Raw genomic sequence first — 23,771 nt, 5'->3', positions numbered from 1 at the left:
AGAGAGGGTGACTCGCTGTGAGGCTACCTTTATTAAGCTTTTAATAAACTAGAGAAGAGGTGGTGTTACAGCCATACCTGCTGACTTTGGAAACCATGTTCTAGCACCAGCGTCTGTTCAACAACCTGTGATTGTGGGCAAATCACTTAATCTCCCAACGCCTGAAGAAAACAAGCATTTGCAATGCAATAGGTCTCGCATTTACAAAATTTTAAGCTATTGGCATTGTAACTGACAATGCCTTTTATTTACCTGTTACAAAACCAACACATAGATAAAAGATTTGTCATTTACAATGCCAGTAGCTCAAAGTCTCCCAAATGCGAGACCTATTGCATTGCAAATGCTTGTTATAGACTACCACTTCAAGTACAGTGATATAATCAAATGTACTAAAACAAATTGGTTCTCTGTGTTAAAGACACAGTCTTTTTTTTAACAGTGCATCATATTTTTAACCTGAATTTTGTTGCATGATTTACATGCCACACATTTTGACCACTCAGCTCTTGTTTTTAGAGCCAATCCAGAACGTCGGCTCAGCTCCCTTTATTAAATGGCAGGCTTCCCCAGCTGGAGGCATATTTTGTCAGCCGTTGCTTTGTGTGTGTGACCCTCTGTGCCTTCTCACTCACCCTGCTGTGGCAAGTAACTCACTGCGGCGTAACTAGCAAATACCAATGCAACCCTGCGCTGACAAGACCAAGCGGGTAGGCCTGTGGCCAAACACTGCACCTCTGGAGTGTAAGAAAACACCATCAGAGCTGGAGGGGCCTGCGGTTCTTTCCTGAGAATGCGTTTTATGGCTCAATCGATAGCCAGTCTCCTAGTCTCTGACTCCTAATACGTTCTGTTCTCATTTGTGAGGAGTCTATCCAACAGCCCCTCCCAAGTGCGCAAAATATATTGAGAGCGCCTTGCTTCTGTCTGTGACTAGCACAACCCTATTTCAGGGTTTTAGATCTTGTCCATGTGCCCCCTTTTGGCCTCTGTGGGGTGCCATGCATACAATCTGGTGAGGTGGAGTGGACACACCCCAGCCTACCTCTGAAGTTAGTATGGTCACGGGAAGTTTGGGCACAAAAAGCAGCTGTCTGCCCACTGTGCGTGTGTTAATCTGCGTGCAGCTGGAGGAGAGAGGGGGCCTGAGCTTTAATATGGCGCACTCGTGCATTTCTTTTGCTGTGTACTATGCACACAAACATTGTTTATAATTGAAATTGACAACAACGGCGCCTGTGTTGTCAATTTCAATTTAAAAAAAACACTGTTTGCGTGCCGATTACACAACAAAAGAGATGCACTTCAATTAAAGCACGGTGGGAGGAGGCTGTGGGTGGCGGCCGCCACTGTGTCAATTTCAATTAAAAAAAAAACACTGTTTGCGTGCCGAGTACACAACGAAAGAGATGCACTTCAATTAAAGCGCTGCAGGAGGAGGTTATGGGCGGCGGCCGCCACTGTGTCAATTTCAATTAAAACTAGCCGTTCTGGTAGCAGGACGTTATGCCTCGCTGCGGGACCATGTCTCACACTGAAAGTGAAAGCATGATGCCGAATGAAAAAAAGGTAATGCTTACTGACTAGTTAAAGGAGACAGTGTAAAGCCGCAAGTAAAAGATCAAGTCCGGATGGGTGGGGCCAAAAGGAGACAGGGCGGTAACAGGGAGGGACTAAGAAGCCTCATTTACAATCGAAAGCCAGCATTTAGCATGGATGATGACGCAAGCCAATGAAACCAAGGGGCGGGGCTTCAACTCCACTTGTAAAACTCACCCTAATACAATATGGCTCGCAGAGCGAATAGCGCATGCGCGCTACAACGCTAGGCGAGACCTAAAAATTAATTTTATCTTGTGTAGTGTAACTGGTGCTCATGTAAATCATTCCAATGCCCTAGCGCCGAGTTCACCCTATGAGAAACTATAAAAAAGCAATTAGAAAAATATGGCAATTTATTCATGTTATCAGATTCTGCAAGGGCCAGAGTACGATAATTAGAGAGCACTCTTTATTATAAAAATATCCATATTCTTTTTTAACATGGCTTTTCTGTCTTTATTTCATTTAGCTATTACTCACAGATGAGTAAAGCAGCTTTAGAACATATTTTAAAGTGCTTTCACCTTGCGATGACTGTTTGAAATACATATTGATCAGAGGACATTATTTTGACTTACAATGGTTTTCTTAACTTCTGCACCAGCTAGGATATTAAAATAAGGTCATGTCGGTAAAAAACAGCCAGATGGCAACACTAGCCACATCAGGCCCTTGGGACATTTTATTTCACCTCGCCCACCTGGCCAAAATGTAGTGCTTCCCGTTTTCACTAATTCTACTGATTCCATACGCTTTAAAATGCTTAGGCTACCAAACATTTCTCAAAAATGAGTTCAATGAGACTAACCAAATGATGTTTCATGAAAGGGCAGGATCCACAAATGTGGACAACTGTTTTTGGTACTGCCCGGGCCTAATTGCAATCCCAATCAGACCCTGCCCATTGCTCCTGCCAGTGCTGCCAATGCCAGTACCAACACTATTAACTATCACGCAGCTAGAAGTGCAACAGTTCAAACTATTCCAGGACCCCAAAGCTATAGGAATTGCTCGGGTGGTAAGTATTATTCATTTTAATGAATATTGAATTCATAAACAATTGTTTCTTTGCTCATTTCTTAATTAGACAACCACCACTGCCATGTGGCAGACTGTCCTAAGTGCCAGTGCGGACAATTCAGTGCCGTTGCTGAGCACAGGAAACCACCGGCTCAATTTAAGCACTGCACTAACCCCTGATGAGTGGTACTTGGCAGGACTAGGTCTGACATAACAATGCCTGCTGCCAGAGACAGCATGAAACAAACCCACAAGATTTTGCTTACAGATATGGCACATTTTGTGACAAAGAAAGCTAAACTTGTGATGCCAAACGCAAAATATGTGGGTTATTTTTGCAGCAGGCAAACATGTGCCTGTCACAAAAATACTACTTGGTTCTTAAGCGGTCACTGTTGGAGATTTTAACAAATCACAGTCTGTGACTTGGCCCAGTGTCCTGGCACAAAAGGGTGTCTGATGCCAAAGAGTTCATACCTAAAATTAAAAACGATGCTCTCTCCGGATTCCGACAACCAATATTCCTAAGTTGCACATGGTGGTAGGAGGCGAATGGAGTGGTGAGGACACCAGAGACTCTGGAATGGGGGAGCATTGGAGTGAGGAGAGGGCGTGATGAGTGTCCTGAGGTTGTTGGGGGAGTGGTGTTTCGTCTACATGAGAGAAGAGGCACAGGAGTGGGTGGAGGCATAGCAGAGAGGATCCTACAGCGTTCAGACCGGAGCTGCTGACTTTGGAACCTGTGGAACCAAGTTTGAGTCCCGGCATCAGCTTAACATCCGGTCACTCTGGGCAAATCACTTAATATATTTCTGCTCGTATTTGCCTCTACTCAGTCCTTTGTTAATAATGATTATGTACTGGAATATTTATGTCATCATCACAGTTAACCAGTTGTTTAATTTAAATAGTTAATTTTCTGGGATAAAATCACCCCAGTATACCTGCCAACTTATACAAATCTCACTGTGTTAGGAGGATGTGTGGGCTGGGAGCTGGCAGGGACTTTTGCCGAGAAGTACCTAGGGGGCACTTTTGCCCCCACCCTACCTCCTAGCCATCTCCTAAAAAAACAAGCATTTACAATTCAATCGGTCTCGCCTTTGGGACCTTCTATGTATTTAGCTATGCAGCACATTAGCCTGGGTGCTGAAATATCTACTGTTCTTTAACATGAAGGGAAAGTAAGCACCAAACTGCGTGAGATTCCAGGTATGGGAACACATGGAGAGAAATATTGCCTTTCAGCAGGAAATGATCCAGTATAAAGCTCTGTTTTTAATATAAAATCAGGGCTTTCGGTGGTCATATCACTGAAAGTACAAGATTTAAAAAAAATTGTCTAAAGGTGCTCGTAGAAGACCGTTTCTATGGACTGGAATCTAGAGAATGCTAATGTAAATTTGATATTTTACTGACCTCGTCTGGTCGTTTGCTATCAAGAAAGTTAAATAGAGGTAGTTGCCTGAAACATAAAAAAGAAAGTTCCTCACAGCAGAAAGCAATTGTGGTATTTTACTGACCTCTGCTGGTCGTGTTCCATAAAGGCAATTAAATAGAGGCAGTTGAACAGAAAAAAAGGCCCTAAGCGGATGCAGACAAGTCCTAGGGCTGATCTCCAGAGCCCACAAAATAAATACACATATAAGTATATACTAAAGTATATACAAGAGGTCTCGAATGCTCGACCTAAAAAAGAGAAAGGCTTGCTTAGGCTAGTGCTGATGTCCTGGGGTGTTTTCACATCCCTTAATGGATGTCGGCAGTCCGTTCAAAGCCTCTGAAAACTATCTGGAAATCCACTATTTACTGTGGTTGTCAGATCGTTTTCCCTGCCACTGTGTGATATCGGCTAGTCACTGGGTGACCTTGTCAAGGGAGCCGACATTGTGTGTCACAAGGTGGCAGCATGTGATTTGGCAGGTCTGCACCAGTTGCACTCTGCTCACTAATCTGCTGTGCATTCCAGTATAGAAGTAAAACATTCTGTTATTTAAATAACAGAACAGAGACTGGTATAATATTAACAAGTGTAGATTCAGTGCTAAGGCACATTTTCTTTATCAACCTAGTGCAGCAAGACACCTGTTTCTAGTCAGCCTATTGATGCCTGGGAGTATTACTTGGATTTACATCTTAAGAAACTACCTGTCAGCTGTTTCAGCTGTGCTCTTCCAAGGAAATAACACAGGGTTTATCATTCAAATGATCTATCACACATAAATGGGTAAAGTGAGAATATATGTAACGTCTTGAACCCCCCTCTTTCTCCTTCATAGTGTAACTGGTGCTCATGTAAAGCGCTCCAAGATGGGTCAAGTTTGCGCTACATAAAGCAGCAAAATAAAGAAAGTAAGAAACTAAGAGTCAAGGTCCAACAAAACATAGGGGAGAAGCCGGTAGGTTGGCAGAGAATCAGGGCAGGAGGAGTTCCCTGTGCATTTGCAAGGGATTAACAGGAAGGGGACAGAGGAATTTAATAGCTCTGCCGGCCAGGTAGCCTGTTATTTGACCTTCTTATTTGGCTATGCACAGTGCAGAGCCAATAAAAGAAACGTCAGCATTAATAATATTAGAATGGCAACTTTTGTGGGCACTTCTGTAAAAATGGAGGGATTTTTACAAAAGTGATGATTTTGCAATTATTTTGTTAATCGTAAAATCCCAATTATACTAGGGAGTCTGGTGAAAGGCAGGTCGGGAAGCACAATTACTGCTGCAGGTTAAACAAGGAAAACTGAAATAGCATTTTCCTTCTTCTGGGATATTTTTTTTAAAAGGAGATATTTATGGCATCAGGTTTATTTTTTTCCATTTTATAGGTCAGGAAAGATAGAATCTCTGCATGTTTCAGCACAGCATTGTTTTAATCTAATTAACATAAACTGAGCCTAATAACATTTGGTAGAAATTACTAAATGCTTTTTGGTGTGTTTCGTAGTATAGGAGGAGTTGGCCTAACGGCTAGGACTGTCGACCTCGAATCTGGGGAAATGGGTTCGAGTCTTGGCAATGACGCTAAACATTCTGTGATTCTGAGCAAATCACTCACAGCCTTATTCATGAAGCCGAAATCGGCTCGTAAAGGGCCAGATTCTGAGAATCTGGCCCTTTGCGAGTGCGATTTTTGCATTTGGGATTCAACATCCCAAATGCAAAAATCGCTATTTGCTTATTCGCATATTTGCGAGGAATTCCATTTAAGGAATCTCTATTTGAGATTCCTTAAATGTAATTCATCATCCATTTATCAATTGCGAAATCGCAATTTCGGGCCGCAATTTACCGCGAGGTCAAACCTCGTGGTAAATTGCGAAAACTCAGAAAAATGCATTTAAATGCATTTTTCTGAGTTGCATGTTACACACACACATGTCCTTTGGACATGTGTGTGTGCAACACCTGTGTAAATTTCCATTGCAGGGGTGCTACAGGGTGTCCTTTGGACACCCCTGGCACCCTTGTACTCGCAATCTCATTTGCGATTAGCTAATTGCTAATCGCAAATGAGGAATGACTCCCCATGCATTCCTATGGGCCTTTTGGCCCATAGGAATGCATGGGGAGTTATTCCTTATTTGCGATTAGCAATTATCTAATCGCAAATAAGGAATCAGTGGGAATCGCAATTAATATTGCGATTCCTACATGAATCCCGTTTTGCGAGTTTGTAATAGCGATTCCTTATGAATCGCTATTATAGACTCGCAAAACGGCCTGTTCATGAATCAGGCTGTTAATCTCCCCGTGCCTAACAAAAATGAATGTATCGTCCTGTAATGCAACTGGTGCTATGTAAAGTGCTCTGATACCCGATTTGGGTCAAGTTTGCTATATAAAACTCTGTAAAATAAATGAAAATAAAATATAGATTCTGTGTCTGCAATGTGGGAAAGGTGATGATGTGAACATGTATTATAAAGAATAACATACGCTCAGTCAAACAACAAAAGGATATTGAAAAGCACTTCATAGTTCCATCCATGACCTTTTAAAAGAAAGAGGTCGAATGGTCATGGAACTCCTCTGTGACTTGCAATATCGTTATAATGCACAATCGGGTACTTTATCCCATATATTACAGTGAATAGTGGTGTCATTTCTTTATTACGTGCAACTAAACTAGTCACAGGTTGCCTATAATAAGGAAATTAGAGACAGGTTTTTATACATGAATTGTAGGATCCCATGTGTTATAAGAAAATCTTACTGTGCAGAAATTGCAGGAGGCATGTTAAAATGGAATCAAGCCCCCATGCCTCATGTATGGAGGTAGACAGATTCCCTGCATCATAACAGACGTGGAAGAGCTGTAGGCCTTTCTGTGTATAGTATGAATGAACTTCAGCATGTCACAGTAGTTTCACTTCTCCCTTTTTCCAGTCTTTGCTGTTGAGTCGCTGCTCTTAATCTGTCATGTTTAAATAGTGCTAAGAAACCCTTCTAGCCCCAGTGGCAGAAACGAATTTATCTAAAATGGAGTCGGGCTCCCTATGCAGTGCACTGTGATTCAGAGTAAATTATCCAGTGATTCCACAAATGCCCAAAAACGAAACAAAAGTTGCCATAATCCCAAAACAACAATAGAGGGCAGGAAAGACCACAGCATGTGCGTCTGTGCTACCTTCATTTATCTGAGGAAGTAATTCGGATTCCCTGTTCTTTTATAATCTTACTATCCCCTCTAATAAGGAAATAATCAAAGCTGTAGAGAGTCAAATCTTGAGCTGCGAAGTAGCTTTTTTAAGCCATGTGCAAATATATAATATCGGGTGAAAATAATTTTTGAAAATTGGTGGATTAATGCTGCATAGTCATAAATGATTAATTAACGACGTTGCACTTCAAACTCATTTACTGAGTGACTTTGAAATGTAACAAATACTGTGAAGTAGTTATGCCACATTTTCATGAGATGCCAATTATTTTATTATAGATGCAGTTTATGGTGTACTGCTCATCTCAGTCTTGCTTAACCCCCTCCCAATCAGTGTCCCGGTGCAAACAATCTCTCCTCTTGTTTTCCGCAGAGCACCAAATGAATGACATCAAGGATACAAAGATGGAGGGCGTGGCCTGGCGCCCGGACGACATGGCGGCAACCGTGTGAGGCTCCGAACCGAGGATGGGGAAACGCGCACAAGGACCGTCTGTCACGCAGCCAGACAGCATCCCCCGTATGTGAAGGCCCCCGGCGCTGATCGCGCATACTTTTAACCGGCAGCTCACCTTCATTTGGCAGCATTAGCTCGAAGATGTCTGATGGCGAGTACGCAATATCGCGGCAGCCATTTTAACTGTGGAATGCGTGGAAGCGGTGCTTCTCTGTTTTCACTTCGGGCGAATTCAATGCTACAATAATTGCTTCTCCAGCACCTCATCTGTGAAGCCCATTCCTGCACGTCTGTGAAGGCTTCTTGCATATTGGAGAAAATATGCTTTTCTATGTTATTTTCTTTCTCCTGATCCAGCATTATTAAGGACGCCATTTTAGATGACATGCGGTCTTCCCCTCAGAGAACATGAAGGTGAATATGTCCAGCCTGTCTACATTAATGCATTGTTGCACAAGTGTGGCATACCCAGATAATCTTCCTGTTCTCCAATTCTAAACAGTATAACAGGAGCATTTCAGTATTACATTTGAAGGTAATCTATGCCCTAATACTAGTACAATTTATCCACAGTGGTGGCTGTAGCATCCTTTGTGCATGATGATGCCAATTATTATTTGGAATGTGATATAACTTGTATTTTCCTTTCATCACGCACCTCATATGTTTTCTCCTTTACTGTACCACGCTCAATTGCCACATGACTTCCACCCTACGGTTTTAATAAATAAATAATGGGCAGAATGAAAGGCTCTTCTTCTTCTACAACTAAACCTAAACGTGTTTTTATTAAAAGCTAGAAACTATTTTCTGAGCTTTCAGAATTGGAGGATTCTGGATCTTCTGAGTCGGAGAGCAATACTATCGCAATGTATCAATCGAAGTCTACACCAGGCAAGTCCAATGTGAAACGCCTGAAGCAGGATCCTCCATCTCCACCCAAGCCAGGATCTCCAGTGTCCATGGACCTGTTGCTGCAAGAAATAAGGGCTCTGAGACCCTTTATGGAGGAAACTAATTCCAAGTTGCAATTACTTTCAGACAGTTGGTCACAACCTGATTCTAGAATTGCAGCGGTGGAACACAAAGTTTTATCTTTAGATTAAACCTCCCAAACAGTTTCTTTCATGCAGTCGCAAGTCTCAACACTCTAAAAACAGGTTGAAGACTTAGAAAATCGTAATAGAAGAAACAACCTACGTATTTATGGTCTGAATGAAGGAGTCGAAGGACCAGACCCTATTACCTTCTTCAAATCGTTTCTCCCCAAAATCTTGCACTTGCCCGAGGATGTGTCTCTGAACATTTAGCGCGATCATAGACTTGGTCGGATTTCCAGTAATTCCTCTTTTTCGCAAAGACCCAGAGGTGTTATCCTCTACTTCTTAGAATGCACAGATCTACTAAGAGTCTTGACGGCTGCTAAGGCAATTCAGCGGATTTCGTGGTCCGGGTCTACATTATTTTTTGCGCAGGATTAGTTTTCTTCTTTGTCTAAAAGTGCTGTTCAGGGTTTGGCGTGTCCCCTCCTTGGATATCCCGATCCTTACCTGAAGCTCCGCATGTCTCTCGTGGTTCCACCCACCCTCGATTTGTATTCCCTCATTGTAAGTATGTTTCTTGTCTTGTTTTTGTTCTTTGTTGTGTCTCACAGTTTTCCCTTTATTTCCAATATGGTGACTTTGATATTATGCTTAATTTCCGTGTCATCAGTTCCCAAGTTTATTACTCTTTTTGTCTTCTGCTCTACATAATGCAATCCAATCCTCTATTCCTTCTCCTATTTAGTTTTTTGCTTTTATCTATTTTCCTCTCTTCATGCGTTGAACTCTTCTTTCTCTTACCCTCCCATTCTACATTTCGTAATGCTAAACAATACTCCTGTAGGAAATTAGACTCTGTTGTCTTAATCATGATTTTCTTTATTTCTCTTTCTGACACTTTCTCTCACTTTTGTTCCGATCTTTCCTAAATTTCTCATGGTTTTAAACTTATTCTAAGATTTCTTCTTTCCTTTTTCTCTTTTAAGGTTATACAATGCTTTTGCAATGAGTTGGACTTCTAGATTACATGCTTGGATTATTCTATTGTTGGTTTTCTACTTAATTTACTGAATTGGTCTACTGTTTCATGCTGTTTTTATCATTTCACTTTAGTACCTCATGTCATTTAAATTAGTCTCATGGAACATCAGGGGTTTGCATTCTCCCATTTTAGACACAAAGAGTTAAATGCTGACATTGAGTTCTTACAAGAAACTCACCTTACAGATACTGAATCTATGAAACTGAAAAGAGGCTGGGTGGGTGAGACTTACTTTTCTTCTGGGGATGGTAAATGGAATGGAGTGGCAATATTATGTTGTAAACCTTTAACATTCACGTTCTTATCACAAGAATCAGATGGTGAAGGGAGGTGGATCATTGTAAAACTATCACTAAAGGGTGTTGCGGTCTTTCTTCTCAATGTTTATGCACCTTCAGGAGGTAACTCTTCCTTTTGGTCTGCCCTGGCCAAATATATTCCCCAATGCATTGAAGATAATTTTATTATGGCAGGTGACTGTAACCAGGTGCGAGACCCCTTCTTAGACAGGAACTCAAAAGTATCCTTCATACCCAACAAGTCACATAAATCTTTTACTCATGCCATACATCAACACAAACTGCTTGACGCTTGGCGTCTATGCAACCCAACTGTCAGAGTATTCTTTTTAGTCTCCAACCCATCATACCCAATCAAGAATTGATTACGTTTTTGTATCCCAAAACATTTCCCAATCCCTCACATGTGCAGATATTGGCCCTATCCTCCTTTCAGCCATGCACCCATTTCAATTGGTTTTGACATTCTCCCTCTTTAAAACATCTCATTAAAGCTAAGTTACAATTCAACAAAAAGTCTACAGAAGATGCTTCCCCCTATTTATTAAAATCAAGCGCAAAATTCTATGGAGTTAAGAGCAAAGCAGGGAAAATCTTGGCCAATTACTTAAAGATCCGCCAAAACAAGGTAAATATTGAATCTATCTTTGATGAGCATTCAGTTCTAAAATTTAAAGATACAGAAATTTTAGATGAATTCTCTCTCTTCTACAAATCTTTATACTCATCAGAAACTCAACCCACAGATCATCAATTGTCGCACTTCTTTTCAGACATCCAAAAATCTAAACCCACTCCTTTGGATCTTTCCCCCTTAGAATCAGACCTCTCTCAACATGAACTTCTAATAGCCCTTCAGAAACTTAAAAAAGACAAAGCTCCCGGCCCGGATGGTTTTACCGTTGAATGTTATACTCATTTCTCAAAATTTTTGATACCCAAATTGCACTCACTTATAAATGTCTTTTCTGCTTCTAATCACTCTTCTGGTTCATTCTCTGAAGCCCACATCTGTCTTATTCCAAAGACGGTAAAGACCCTAAACATTGTAAAAATTACAGACCGATCTAGTTGGTCAATATGGACTATAACATTTTTTCCAAAGCTTTGGCCATACATCTTTACTCTTACCTACCAAATTTACTAGGAAAGAAGCAATTTGGTTTAGTCAAGGGACGAGTCATCACAGATAATACAAGGCTCTTCTTTGATATCCTTTCCAAATCTTCTCATCTTGATCATTCACTAGCGGCAATTGCTCTGGACGCCGAAAAGGCTTTTGATAGGAGTTGAATGGAAATACTTCTTTTATACTCTTGAATGGTTTGGTTTTGGCCCTAAATTAGTAAACTTATTATCGCTCCTCTATTCTAATCCGAGAGCTGCAGTTTGTCCTAATGGCTTAATTTCTTAATCTTTTAACTTAAGCAGAGGAGTACGCCAGGGTTGTCATCTCTCACCTTTTGTTTTCAACTTAGCCCTAGAGCCATTCCTTTCCAAGTTGCATCAAAATCCAAATATTTATAGCTTCCAAACATCGAACGTTCAGATTAAACTTGCAGGTTACGCTGATGATATTCTGCTTTTTCTATCTAAGCCAGAAGTCTCAATTCCGACCTTTCTAGATGTGGTGAAATCCTATTCACTCATCTCCGGTTATAAATTAAATAATGACAAATGCAAAATACTACCATTAACAAAATTTACTGTCAGCTCACAATATCAGGCTTCTCAGTTTAAATGGAGTCCAAACCATATTAAATACTGAGGTTTGCAATTTACGCCTTCCATCCCTGAAACAGTAGTATTATGTATGAGTACTTGTCATCAAAAGATCTCAGAGCTTACTTCTAAGTGGCAGCCCCTCTATTTGTCCTGGTGGGGTCACCTAGATACCATATAAATTATGTTATCACCCATAGTTTTATATACAATCCCAATCTCCATTTCTTTCAAGGTAATCACAAAAATCAATTCTACATTATCCTCCTTCTTATGGAACAATAAGAAACCTTGAATGTCTTTATTAAAACTGATACGCCCTAAAACTGAGGAGGGAGTTAACTTCCCAGATTTTCAGGCGTACCACAAAGCTTTATTATTACGTCAGGCTTCTCTATGGTTTCTTGATTCTGAAGATGAATGGCCCCTCTGGACTTCAATTGAACGTTCATTTTTAACTCCTTATTTATTTAATGAATATCTCTCCTTCTCACGTAAGCCGCAATCCATCTCCACCCCTATACTAAAATATACGGCCAGATAGCTTGACCTACCTCCTGACCATTTCCTTAACTCCGAAGACCCCGTTTTACATTCAACTATTTGGCACAATAAACATGTAATAATCCATAATAGGCCCTTTTATTGGAAGACATGGAGAGAGAGAGAGGCTTGATTTGGATTAATCAGTTGTTCTCGGATTCAGAGTTTTTGCCTTTTACCAGACTCAAGCAGACTTTTAATCTTCCAAATTCCTTTATCCATAAATACATTATACTTAAAAAAACTATCTTGGAAACTTATTCACAACTCCCTATCATACCTGTTGCCTCTAACAACTCAAACCCCTCTTTACGACTTCATACCCTGTTAATGACAATACCCAATGCCTCAACTATTTACAAACACTTACAAGGTATTCCTATTGACAGACAGAAAATGAAAACTGAGGAAGCTTGGGAAAAAGACTTTGCGGTGTGTTGGCCACTCTCACTTTGGAAAGACATTTGGTCCAAACTACGCAAAACCTCTAGAGCAGCTAATACCACACAAACACTATTTTTGTCTACAAAAGACTTTTATTCACACCAGCCATTCTATGTAAGCGTTTCTCCACCACTCCGGATATATGTTGGACTTGCTCCTCTCCTAATGCCGACCTCTTCCATATGTTATTCACTTGCCCTCAGGTACACACTTTTTGGAAGCAAGTTTGGTTACAAGTTAACTTGATTTATGGTACTAATGCCCAGATGCATCAAAGTACTTTTTTGCGAGTCCTAATTTGCGAAAATTACCGAATCGCAAATTAGGATTCGCAAAATGGTATGCATCATTATTTTCGCATTTTTTTTGCAATTCGGTAAAAATCGCAATTTTTACCGAATCGCATAAAAAATGTGATTTTGAAATTGCGAATTCGCAATTCCCATTCATTCCTATGGGCTGAAATGCCCATAGGAATGAATGGAAATTGCGAATTCGCAATTTTAAAATCGCAATTCAACAAAGCATTTCAAGGGTGGAGAGGGGGGTCCAAAGGACCCCCCCCTGCACCCATGAAATGCACTTTTACATGTAAGTTACAGACACACATGTCCTAAGGACATGTGTGTCTGTAACTTAACAGTTTGAAAAATGCATTTTTGTGCTTTTTTAAACAATTTTGCAAATTACCACGAGGTTCAAACTCGTGGTAATTTGCACTTGCAATTTTAAAATTCGCTATTTTTTTAACAATGATGCATTCCATTTAAGGAATCGCAAAATTGCGATTCCTTAAATGCAATCGCATTTAAGAAATTCGCAAAATTAGCGAATTTGTACAAAAACTAATGATGCATATCAAAAAGCATTTTTGGAGTCGCAAACGGCCGATTTTAAGGAATCGCACCGTTCCCGACTGCAAAAATGCTTGATGCATCTGGGCATAAGTTTTTTTTTTTCCTTCATTCATAACATCTTGGGAAGCCTCTCTTCTATCTGGGATGGGGTTCCACTTAATGTCAAGATTATTGATTTACTATTATCAATTGCTTTTCAACAAATTACTGTCAATTGGAAAGACTCTTCAAAAATTTAATACAGAGCCTGGTGGTACAATGTTTACCATAATCATAGATTAGACACTGTCTTTGTATATCCACCTCAAATGGTTACAAAACGTGCTGACATGTGGTCACCTGTTACAACATTTATTGATGATAGCGCCAAAAGATGTTTCTTGCCAACACCATCTCAAAAGGAGGTTCCCAAACCACCCTAACTCCCTGATCGTCCCATAATTTTTTCTTTTATTTTCATTCTATGTACATTTATATTATCTCTTATGTATTATTAGTCCAATTCCTTTACTTTCTAAGCGAAAAATTTGGATTGTTATGTTGCAAAACTCATACTAATTACTTTGTATGGTCACCTTGTTTGCTTTTCAATAAAATCACTTGAACTGAAGAAAAAAAGGATACAAAGATGAACAATTATGTTAGGAAGTGTGTATTGTTGAATGAACGTACAATTGTGTACCCTAAGTATCATATTCAAGGAATTGAGCTGGAAGTTCCATTGAAGGTTTGTTAATTCTATGAGCCATTGTGTAAGAAATGTTTTCTTTTTTGCGGAACATCTCCAGAGTGCTGCTGCTGAGAGAGTATGTGGAAGATTTCTCTTACATTAAGAAATAGATAAGTGCTAAAGATTAAAAAAATTACATTGCTATTTCTGCCTTGTCAACGCAACACCAACCACGATCCACCATGCTGAATTTGTAGAATTTATTAATAGGTTGTGATTTTTTTAATAAAACCTTTTAGGCTTTAAAATCGTGGGGGATATGGGGAACATATTTATATTTGTCTATAGGGCTGTTGCTACTGAGGATATTTTTCATTATTAGGCCCATTTGACTTAGGTATGCCTATGTGTTACAGAGAGAGTTGAGGTTGTCCATTTTTTCTCTAATGTGCAATTTTGATAAATAATGTTTGTGTTCTAATGATTTCTATGATGAATATAGTTGTAACCAAATAATTAATGATATTGCAATTGAAACTCAGGGATGTTGAATTCCTATAGCCCGACGCCCAGGACATATTGTTTGGGGTCAAGGGCAACACGTTTTATTGTGTATTATGTCCTTGGGGCAAGTAGGCCCAACCCCCTGCAGCACAAACCCTTTGGTTGCCAGTTTGCAGTACCACATTAAAGGTCAGTGAAGGGCACTGCCTGCAGTTAAGTTAATATTTGTTTGCATATGTTAATGCTGTTCAAATTTGTATTTATGGTTAATTAATTTAAAACCTTTATTGTAAGGGTGAGCGCTCTAAGTAAATGTAAATTATGACTGCACTACTTAAAAAAATGTATACACACGGTTTCAAACTTTAGCAATATGAGGCTATACATAATGCTCCCCAGAATGCTCTATGAAGATTGAGGAGCATATCGGCACACAACATAGTTTTGTTCAGTGCCAATAACTAATTTGGAAGTGTGTGCTTTTTGAGACCAAAAACAATTGTTACCCATTACAGGCCTTGGAGCAGGGAATCAATGCAGCCATAGAGATCTGGGGGTGTCAAATGGATTGGATACAACCATATGAAACTCCACCCTTTAATGTCAATACGTTAACCTATAAGCGATCCATCAACATTCACTTCATGAACTGTACAGCGCTGGGCTGCTATTGAAATCAATTAACTTCAGAGAATGTTATCTCTTACCTATATTGAGAGATAACTGTCCTCCTTGGAGAATCCAAATGAGCAGGACATTCCTATTCTCCTTGCTAAAGTCTCCTCTTTACAGCAATTACGCACTGTATCCATTCCTCCCTGTCGACCATCTCTCCTTATTGTCCAGCTAAACGCACTGCCATTCTCCAATGAGTTAAACCCCCCTGCGTCCTTCCTGACCACCACAAGACAGTCACAATCTCACCCCACTCAAATCTGATGTCTCTTCACTAATCCCGACTCACTGCTGACTTGCATGTCCCAAAATTACCCTTGTTATCCCAATACTAAAAAGATACCCATCTGTTGACCCTTCTAGACCAACAAGTACCGTTTCTCTCTTCCTACTCCATACATCAGTATGTTATGTTAATGTTATGTTATGTTATGTTATGTTAATGTTATTTTTATAGCGCACAGCTGCCCCAGCAAAGGGGCGTCCTGGCGCTTAGACAGGTACCATAACATAACACACAGAATGAAAATATAAGGGGGGGGGGCGGCTACTCGGAAACAGGGAACAGGAAAGTTTTAATAGCGCGCCTGAAAGTGGACAGATCGTTCAGAGCTCGGATGTGTACCGGGAGCGAGTTCCACAGCCCCGCAGCAAGCACCCGGTAGGAGCGGCCACCCATTCTGCTGAGTTTGAAGCGGGGGCAGACTGCCAGATGAAGAGCCTCTGATCTTAAAGATCTCGAAGGGATGTAGGGGATGATCAAATTGGCAAGAGCCGGCGGTGAAGAAAGTTTTATGATTTTAAAGGCCAGACAAAGCGCTTTAAACTTGATCCTCTGTCTGACCGGTAACCAATGTAGGGCCAAGATGGTGCCCGAAACCGAACAATGGCCCGCGCCGCGGCATTTTGAACCCTTTGAAGCCTGGATGCCTCAGCCTGGTTTACCCCTAGCATCAGCGCACTTCCGTAGTCCAGCCGGGATAAAATCGAGGCTTGGACCACGAGCTGCCGAGTGGGAGGGTCGAAATATTTCAAGACCGGCCTTATGCCGCGCAAAATACCGTAGCAGGGTGCTGCAACCTTCTTCGTGTGGCCTGTGAAGGTGAGCGCAGGATCCAGCCAAATTCCTAGGTTTTTCACTTCGGAAGCTGGGATAGGAATAATACCCAGCTCTGGAGGCCACCACTGGTCTCCCCATAGCTCAGCATGTTTCCCCAGGACCAACACTTCAGTTTTGGTGGCATTCAACTGTAAGCAGTTGGTACGAAGCCAACTTGCTACTGCCACAAGTCCAGCTCGGAATCTGGGGGCCTCCACTTCTGGGTCTCCACTCAGTGTCACCGCCAGCTGCGTGTCGTCCGCATATGAGGTCATCGTCAAACCCCACTGTTTGACGACTGCAGCTAGCGGTTTCACGTAGAGGTTGAACAAGGTGGGGCTCAACGAGGAGCCCTGTGGGACCCCCAGGCCCAAGGGATGAATGGTGGATTGGCAGGGTGGTATTGCCACTTTAAAGGTTCGATCAGAAAGAAAAGATCGAAACCACTGAAGAGCGGTACCTGCTACTCCAGCTTCCTCTAGGCGTTGAATCAGTATATGGTGGGACACAGTATCGAAAGCAGCGCTCAGCTCTAATAGCAGGAGCGCTGCCGTACGTCCGGAGTCAAGCACCAGGCGTAGATGCTCGATGATATAGAGCAAAGCGGTCTCGGTACTGTGTCCTGGCCGAAAGCCATTTTGGCTGGAGTCCAGTATCTGATTACGGACAAGGTGATCAGACAAGATCGAGTTAACATGGGCTTCGGTAACTTTAGCAGTCCAAGGCAGGAGAGATATGGGGCGGTAGTTCTCAGGCAAAAGGGGGTCAGAATTTGCCTTTTTCAAGATTGGGGTAACTACCGCCTGCTTCCACGAGGAGGGGACCGTCCCAGTTGACAACGACATGTTGATTAAAGTGAGTATTGGGGCTCGACACAGCGGGGAAAGCGTATTAATAAGAGCTGGCTTCAGCGGATCCAGGGGAGAGCCTGATTTAACGCTGAGGCTAAGTTTGTCAAAAGCCTCAGTAGACAGATCAGGTAAGAAGGTCAAAGTCTCATACCCCAAGGAATTAGGGTCAACTAACTCTGGATCCGGCCGATACAAGTCAAATCCTCGGTATATTTTCTGCACTTTCTCCAGAAAGAAGGTTGCCAGATTCTCGCAATGGGAGTCAGTGCAGATCTCTGCCGAAGTAGCTCTTTTATTCATAAGGTCTTTCAAGACCTTGAATATTAATTTAGAGGGGTTGGTGCTGGCTTGAAATTCCTGAGCATAGAATGCGGCCCGTGTTCTGCAGATTGCCCTGTGATAGGACTTAAGTTTGGCAAAGTACAGGGTTTTCAAGGCGGGATCGTAAGATCTTCTCCAGTCCCTCTCCGCTTTCCGGCAAGTTTTTTAAAGCTCTGCAAGGGAATCATTATACCACGGGCTGGGTACCTTCGAGTGACCTTTCGACCAGCACATGGGTATAAGAGAGTCAAGAGCGTCTGAGATCCATGTGCAAAACAGTTGGTACCCATGGTCCACATTCAAAAGAGCGCTCAGGGGTTTCTGCTCCAGTAGTCTATAGAACTCTTCAAGTTTAAGCTTATGCCAATGTCTTTTAAAAATTGGTCTATCCACAGGTTTAAATGGCTTATCGTGTATAGGACAAAAGACTTCCACCAGCAAATGATCCGTCCATCCCATCAACATCGGGTCAGACACCTTCACCCTCTCAAGAGTGGAAAAAAAGGGATCGAGAATATGACCTCCAGTGTGAGTTGGAAGAGTGACTAGCTGGACAAGTTGAAGAGCTTCAAGATCCGCAAGCAAGGTGTTAATGGGTGTGGACGACCTGTTATCAAAATGGATATTAAGGTCACCCATGATGTTAAAATTCGCACAACCAAGCGCTAAGGAGCTTACCATATCGGCAAGAGCGGACTTAAAGACTAAGTCATTGCCAGGTGGGCGGTAGATGAGCATACCGCTGAAAGTAAAATGATGGCTAAAAGCTACTTTGAAGAGGGCACTTTCACAGGCAGGCAGCCCCAGAGCTTTCCATTCAGCAGGGAAGCAGGATTTAACTGCCATGGCAATACCACCAGTATAGCCATTCAAATGTTTACCTAGAACAAACCTGGAGCAACAGTACCAACTACCCGCCCACGGCCCTCTACTTGGGATTCTCCCGGCCCTCTACTTGGGATTCTCCTCAATACACTACACCAAGAGGATACTCACCCACATTTACAAGCTCATAATCTCTGCCCACCTCAATCATTCATCTTCCATGCTCATCATTCTTGGTCTCGCCACCTTGGCAAAAGGTCACTAGAAGTGCACCCTCCTGGCTCTTCTCTGACCATGAATATTATTTTTACACCTGATGATCCTCCAGGTCCCTGCCCACCTTACTACACGTGGGCTTCCACAGCACTGGAGCACCAGTGATGCCCTCCAGTATATCATTGGCGTCTCAAGGCTTGGTGGTTCGAGTCTGGTATTTCCTGTTATCTTTTAATTAAAAACAAATCAATTTATCTTCTCTGCAGTTACAAACCAACTCCAAGCTTCACTCTCTGCCAGTAGATACAGGATGGAAGTTTCATTCTGAACATCTCCAAGACCAAGATAATTTTTGCCCATGCATCCACTGCACCCACCTAATTCCACCCCCCCTATCCTGTTGGACCTAAATAGTGGGTTTCATTTTGGTAGCAAAATGGAACTCCTCAACTTTTTCACCTCTGTCACCTGCTCAACATCACCTATTCTGTGCCACCTCTCCATTCATTCTGCCAGATCAAACAAACAATTCTGTTCATCACATTGTGCTGTGGGGGATAAAGAGAGCAGTTCCACAACATCATATTCCAAGCAGGTCCTCACTGGCAGCCCTTTCCTTATATAGCAAAAGATGGCAGGATCACACTTATGATAAGACTGCAGTATGGGCTGACTGGCATTCAAGGGAGATCAAATGCAATTGTAGCCCTTAACCCTAAGGGACACCCAAGTCACCAAGGAGGTAGATATCTACATCTACCTGGACACTTCAGCATAATGGGCATTTGATTTCACCGGTTACCATGTCTCAATATGCAGCTCGAAGTTCTGGCCTCTAACATACATGCAAAAATCACATGGTGAGAGAAGGACTCACTTTTCCTTTACAATGGCCTCCAGCGTGGCTTTGCTCTCGAAGGTTGGAGATGGAAAGACAATGGTGGCGCCATGAACGGCCATCACCATGGTACCGCCCACAGATGCCAAGCAATGGTACAGCGGGGCAGGTACTGCGCACCGGACATCCTAAAGAACAAAGTATTTAAAAAAGAAGAAACATTAGATAGACACAGTTGTGTGAGAGCTGGGTTTCAGTGAAGAAAGTGGACGAAGTACTGGACAGAGAAGCAGGGAAGTTGTAATAAAAATGAGGAACGAATATTGAGATGAGAATGGGAGAGGGGTGGGATACCTGATTTGAGAGGGAAGAAAGGATAACTGCTGAGCTGGGGATTGAAAATAAGCTGACATTTATAGAGGAAAGATGGGTATGGAGAGAGGAGAAATAAATGAAAGAAATGAAAGAGTGGAGAAAAGGATATCAGTCGCGACAAACATACACAACATGGGGTGGTCAGAAATAAACTGTAAGACTGGGACAGGAAGAAGGAGGATGGAAGGGAGATAAAGTGAAGAAAGAGGTATTCAGAAAAACAGCAGTTTATAGACCATAGGAAAAGATGGTAGCCAGTGCATCCATTTTTGCGAAGCGTTGATAATGAGGAGCTCTCTAGAATTGTGCTCTATGGATTCATTTTTCTGCTTGTTCAAAGCATTCTCTTCTCCTAATTTCTACTCATACTGGACATGGCAATATGTCTCAAGTTATTCTAAAAATATGAAGCCAAGTTTCCCCATCCCTTAATGATTATGCTGCAATAAGTTTACACGCCCTTCAATGTCATTCCAACTTTCTATTTGGGCCTGGATTCCCTTATGTTTCCTCATCTACTTCCTACAGTGGCAGTGATGTTGACTGACAGAGTAGGTGCCTTAACTATCACAAACAAATGAGGTATAACCAGATCCCGTATGGGGCCCTCCCACCTGAACCTGACACTACACTGTAAGGCCCTTGTAGGAGAGTAGGGTCTGCTATCCTATGGTCACCCCAAATTTTTGCTTTTTGCTTCACTTGGTTTTGCCTGCTAATCAGACCCACAGCCTGCTGTTCTCTCTCTAAATTCACATACAGGTACTATAGGTACATAACCCAATTGGAACTGGACTCCTTGTCAGCCCCTGTACCATGCACTATAGGTGCTCAGGGCATAGGTGCCAACAAGGCCTACCAGGGGCTGCAGCATATCTTTTGCCACCCCTGGCTGGTACTTAAATCGACAGAACTGGCTGATCACTCAGCTGGGGCAAGGTGGTATAATCACCCCTTGCTTAGATATAGTATACCTATATCTAAACCTATATCTGGACACATATAAACCTATAAGTCACTCCTATGGCAGGCCTTAACAATCCTGGAGGCAGAGTGCTTGGTTTTATGTGAGATGGTGCTCTAGCATGAGCTGAGCCTGTCTGCAGCTGTCGGGACCAATTCCCTTAGCTGTTCCGGATAATGCCATACCATATACTATTAAGTGCATTATAATCCATCGCGGTTATATGTTAACTCTGGTTTGGCTTTATCAAAACATGTCGTGTAAGGTGTCATACGATTTGGAATACTATCCCCTCGACAGTCCTGTCAACGGGGATAGCATTCCACCCCACTAGAGGGAGAAGACATGTTACTTTACTAAAACGCGGTTGATTTTAAAAGAGCCTCAGCATCACATAATGGACGCTTCTGCCACAGACACGAGTCTGACCTCCTGCTGCTGACCGAAACTCAGCCGAGGAGGCCTGGACAAAGGGTTTTCTGTCACGGGGAGGTGTCACACCACCCCAGACAGGAGATAGTGGATTGTAGCAGGGAGGTTTGAAAGAAACCAGACAGTGCCTGGGGAGCACAAGGCTTCCCCTTGCATAATCCGGTCAAACCGGTTCTGGGGCTCACCAGCCCCAGTCCCAGCGCGACCTTGGACAAAGGGAAAGGGGTGTAACCACCCCCTTCCTGGGTCCCACCCATAGGAGGGACCTAGCAGGTAATCCAGCCCACCAGATTGGTATAAGAGTGGGAACAATGCCCAAGCATTCAGATTATCCTGACAAACATATGAAACGAAACTCTGGACCCTTCGACATCCTACTCGACAACGAAGACTGAAGAAATCTCCCTTGTGGTTAAGGAGTGACCACCCTGTGCAAACAGGCACCATCCAGCACCTCAACGTTTGCTTTGTTGCAGTTCCCGCCGGAACTCGAGCGACAGAGTTCGACGAGACCCAGCGTTCCTGCCTTCTAAAAGCCCAATCCATAGTCCCTGCAAAGCTGAGACCCGTGGAGGCGACCTGAAGCGTGGGGGCGGCCATCTTGGAAAGACCACGAGGCGCTGACCGTGCAGCTTCCGAGGCTCCCTCGAAGCTGTGCATTGGGGTTTGAGAAGCCCCAGCCCTGAGCCACTCCTGCACTGAAGCTCACCCCTCTACACTCACCGAGTGCTGCGTGGGGCCCTTCTGCACTTTTTGGCTCAACGCTTTGGTCCGGTCACTTGCCCGTTGGCTTGTGGCCCCAGTACCGACGAACCTTTGAATTTGACTCGCCAGTCCGGTTGCTCTGGACTGGCCCTCGCTCACCTGAAAAGGTCCTTCCTGGTCCGAGTACTAAGCGATCTTCGAATCCTGCATGGGTTGCGCTCGCCAAGGTTTGCTTGCTCCAATCCGGAAGCCGACACCGCCGACAGCGAGAGCCTTCGTGGGACAGCTCGTGATCCACTCCTGTACATCCTCGGTGCCCCAGAGTCCACGTGGCAGCGGAGAGAAGCTACTCGGCATCGACCTGATTGCGCCCGACATTGCCTGGTTCCTTCCTGGTTCCACCCTGGTCACTGCTGAGTGACCCAGACTCTGTCCCCTCTGCTTTCAGGTCATCTATGTCTTCGATCCACCCTTGGATCACAGCGGACCCTTCTCTTCACGACGCCTGCAGCATCTTCATCTTCAGGCACCATCGACCTGCGTGACGAAACCCGACACTACTTTGCACCTGTGCACCCGCTTCCTGTGGGTAAGGTAACTCAACAACGCCGGTGTTCCTACACTGGTACACACCTCTAGTGTATATGTCTAAAGTTTCATCCTTCTAGGTCAGTCGGAAGGTTCCTAAAACAGTAACTTTGTAACTTTTACGCACCATTGACTTTGCATTGGTGCGTGTGTGTGCTTCAAGCGCTGCACCCGATTCCCGCTGGCTTTTCCTGACTTCAGCATTGCTAGTCCCGATTGGTCCCAGCGATTCCCTAGGCCCTAGGCCTAACCACTGTTCGATTGGTTTCTCTTATACCACTTTTTTAATATATGGTTTGCGTGGCCGCCCGGCCTCATCCATAATTGTGCAACTTTCATATGTTTAACTGTGCTTTTGTTTAAACGCTTGTGCCTCTGCACTCATAAAGAGTACAGAGGATTATCCTAGTAATAAATACATATATTTTTATAATATATAACTTGTGTGGTGTCCTTTCATTTGATATTACAGGATTGTGATTGGTAAAACAGCTTGCTTAGCACGACCTCTTGAGTTAAGCCTTTAAGGCTGCTTAGCCCATGCTACCCTTAGGATAGCTTGTCTATAAGGTTGACTTACAACCAGACACCATAAGGGATTGTTTGGACAGATACAAGGTGCCCCCAGAATTGGAGACATCATATAACAGGCCAACTTCTCACATTGGTGCGCAGCGGTGCGGATTTGAGCTTGCTGTTGTTTTACCATTGCAATATTTTTTATCAAATTGAAAGATCACATTAAGTACCTTAGCTACATATAAACAAAGCTTAGCATATTTAAGTTCTACTGAACTTAGTAGTTGTAGATCAAAAGGCTTAGCACACCCTGCCTACAACTCACTAGCAAGGTACAGTAGGAAAACACTTAGTGTAGGTAAGTGCACCACTTACACCTCACTAGCAGTCATGTCTGGCACAGAGGGAGCTCCTGGCTCTCAGCCTGTGACAGTTGACCTTACCAAGGCAACTTCCAGCTATGACAACCTCAGCCACAGAGACTTGAGTGCCTTGTGCACTTC

At 42.9% G+C, this 23,771-nt stretch overlaps 1 protein-coding gene across 1 annotated transcript in view; it reads right to left on the bottom strand.

The window, feature by feature from the left end:
* ACSF2 (acyl-CoA synthetase family member 2) overlaps positions 1-23,771 on the bottom strand; it is a 652,634-nt gene that overhangs the window by 295,134 nt on the left and 333,729 nt on the right. The window contains exon 8 of the mRNA XM_086930824.1: positions 19,725-19,873. Coding sequence (XP_086786950.1) covers positions 19,725-19,873 — 149 coding nt within the window. The remainder of the gene's footprint in view (positions 1-19,724; positions 19,874-23,771) is intronic.

The sequence above is a fragment of the Lissotriton vulgaris genome, chromosome 7 (assembly GCF_964263255.1).
Source record: "Lissotriton vulgaris chromosome 7, aLisVul1.2, whole genome shotgun sequence".
NCBI classification, from domain to species: Eukaryota; Metazoa; Chordata; class Amphibia; order Caudata; family Salamandridae; genus Lissotriton; species Lissotriton vulgaris.
Note: the sequence above shows the minus strand (reverse complement) of the source record. Positions and strands in the feature narration are given on the sequence as shown.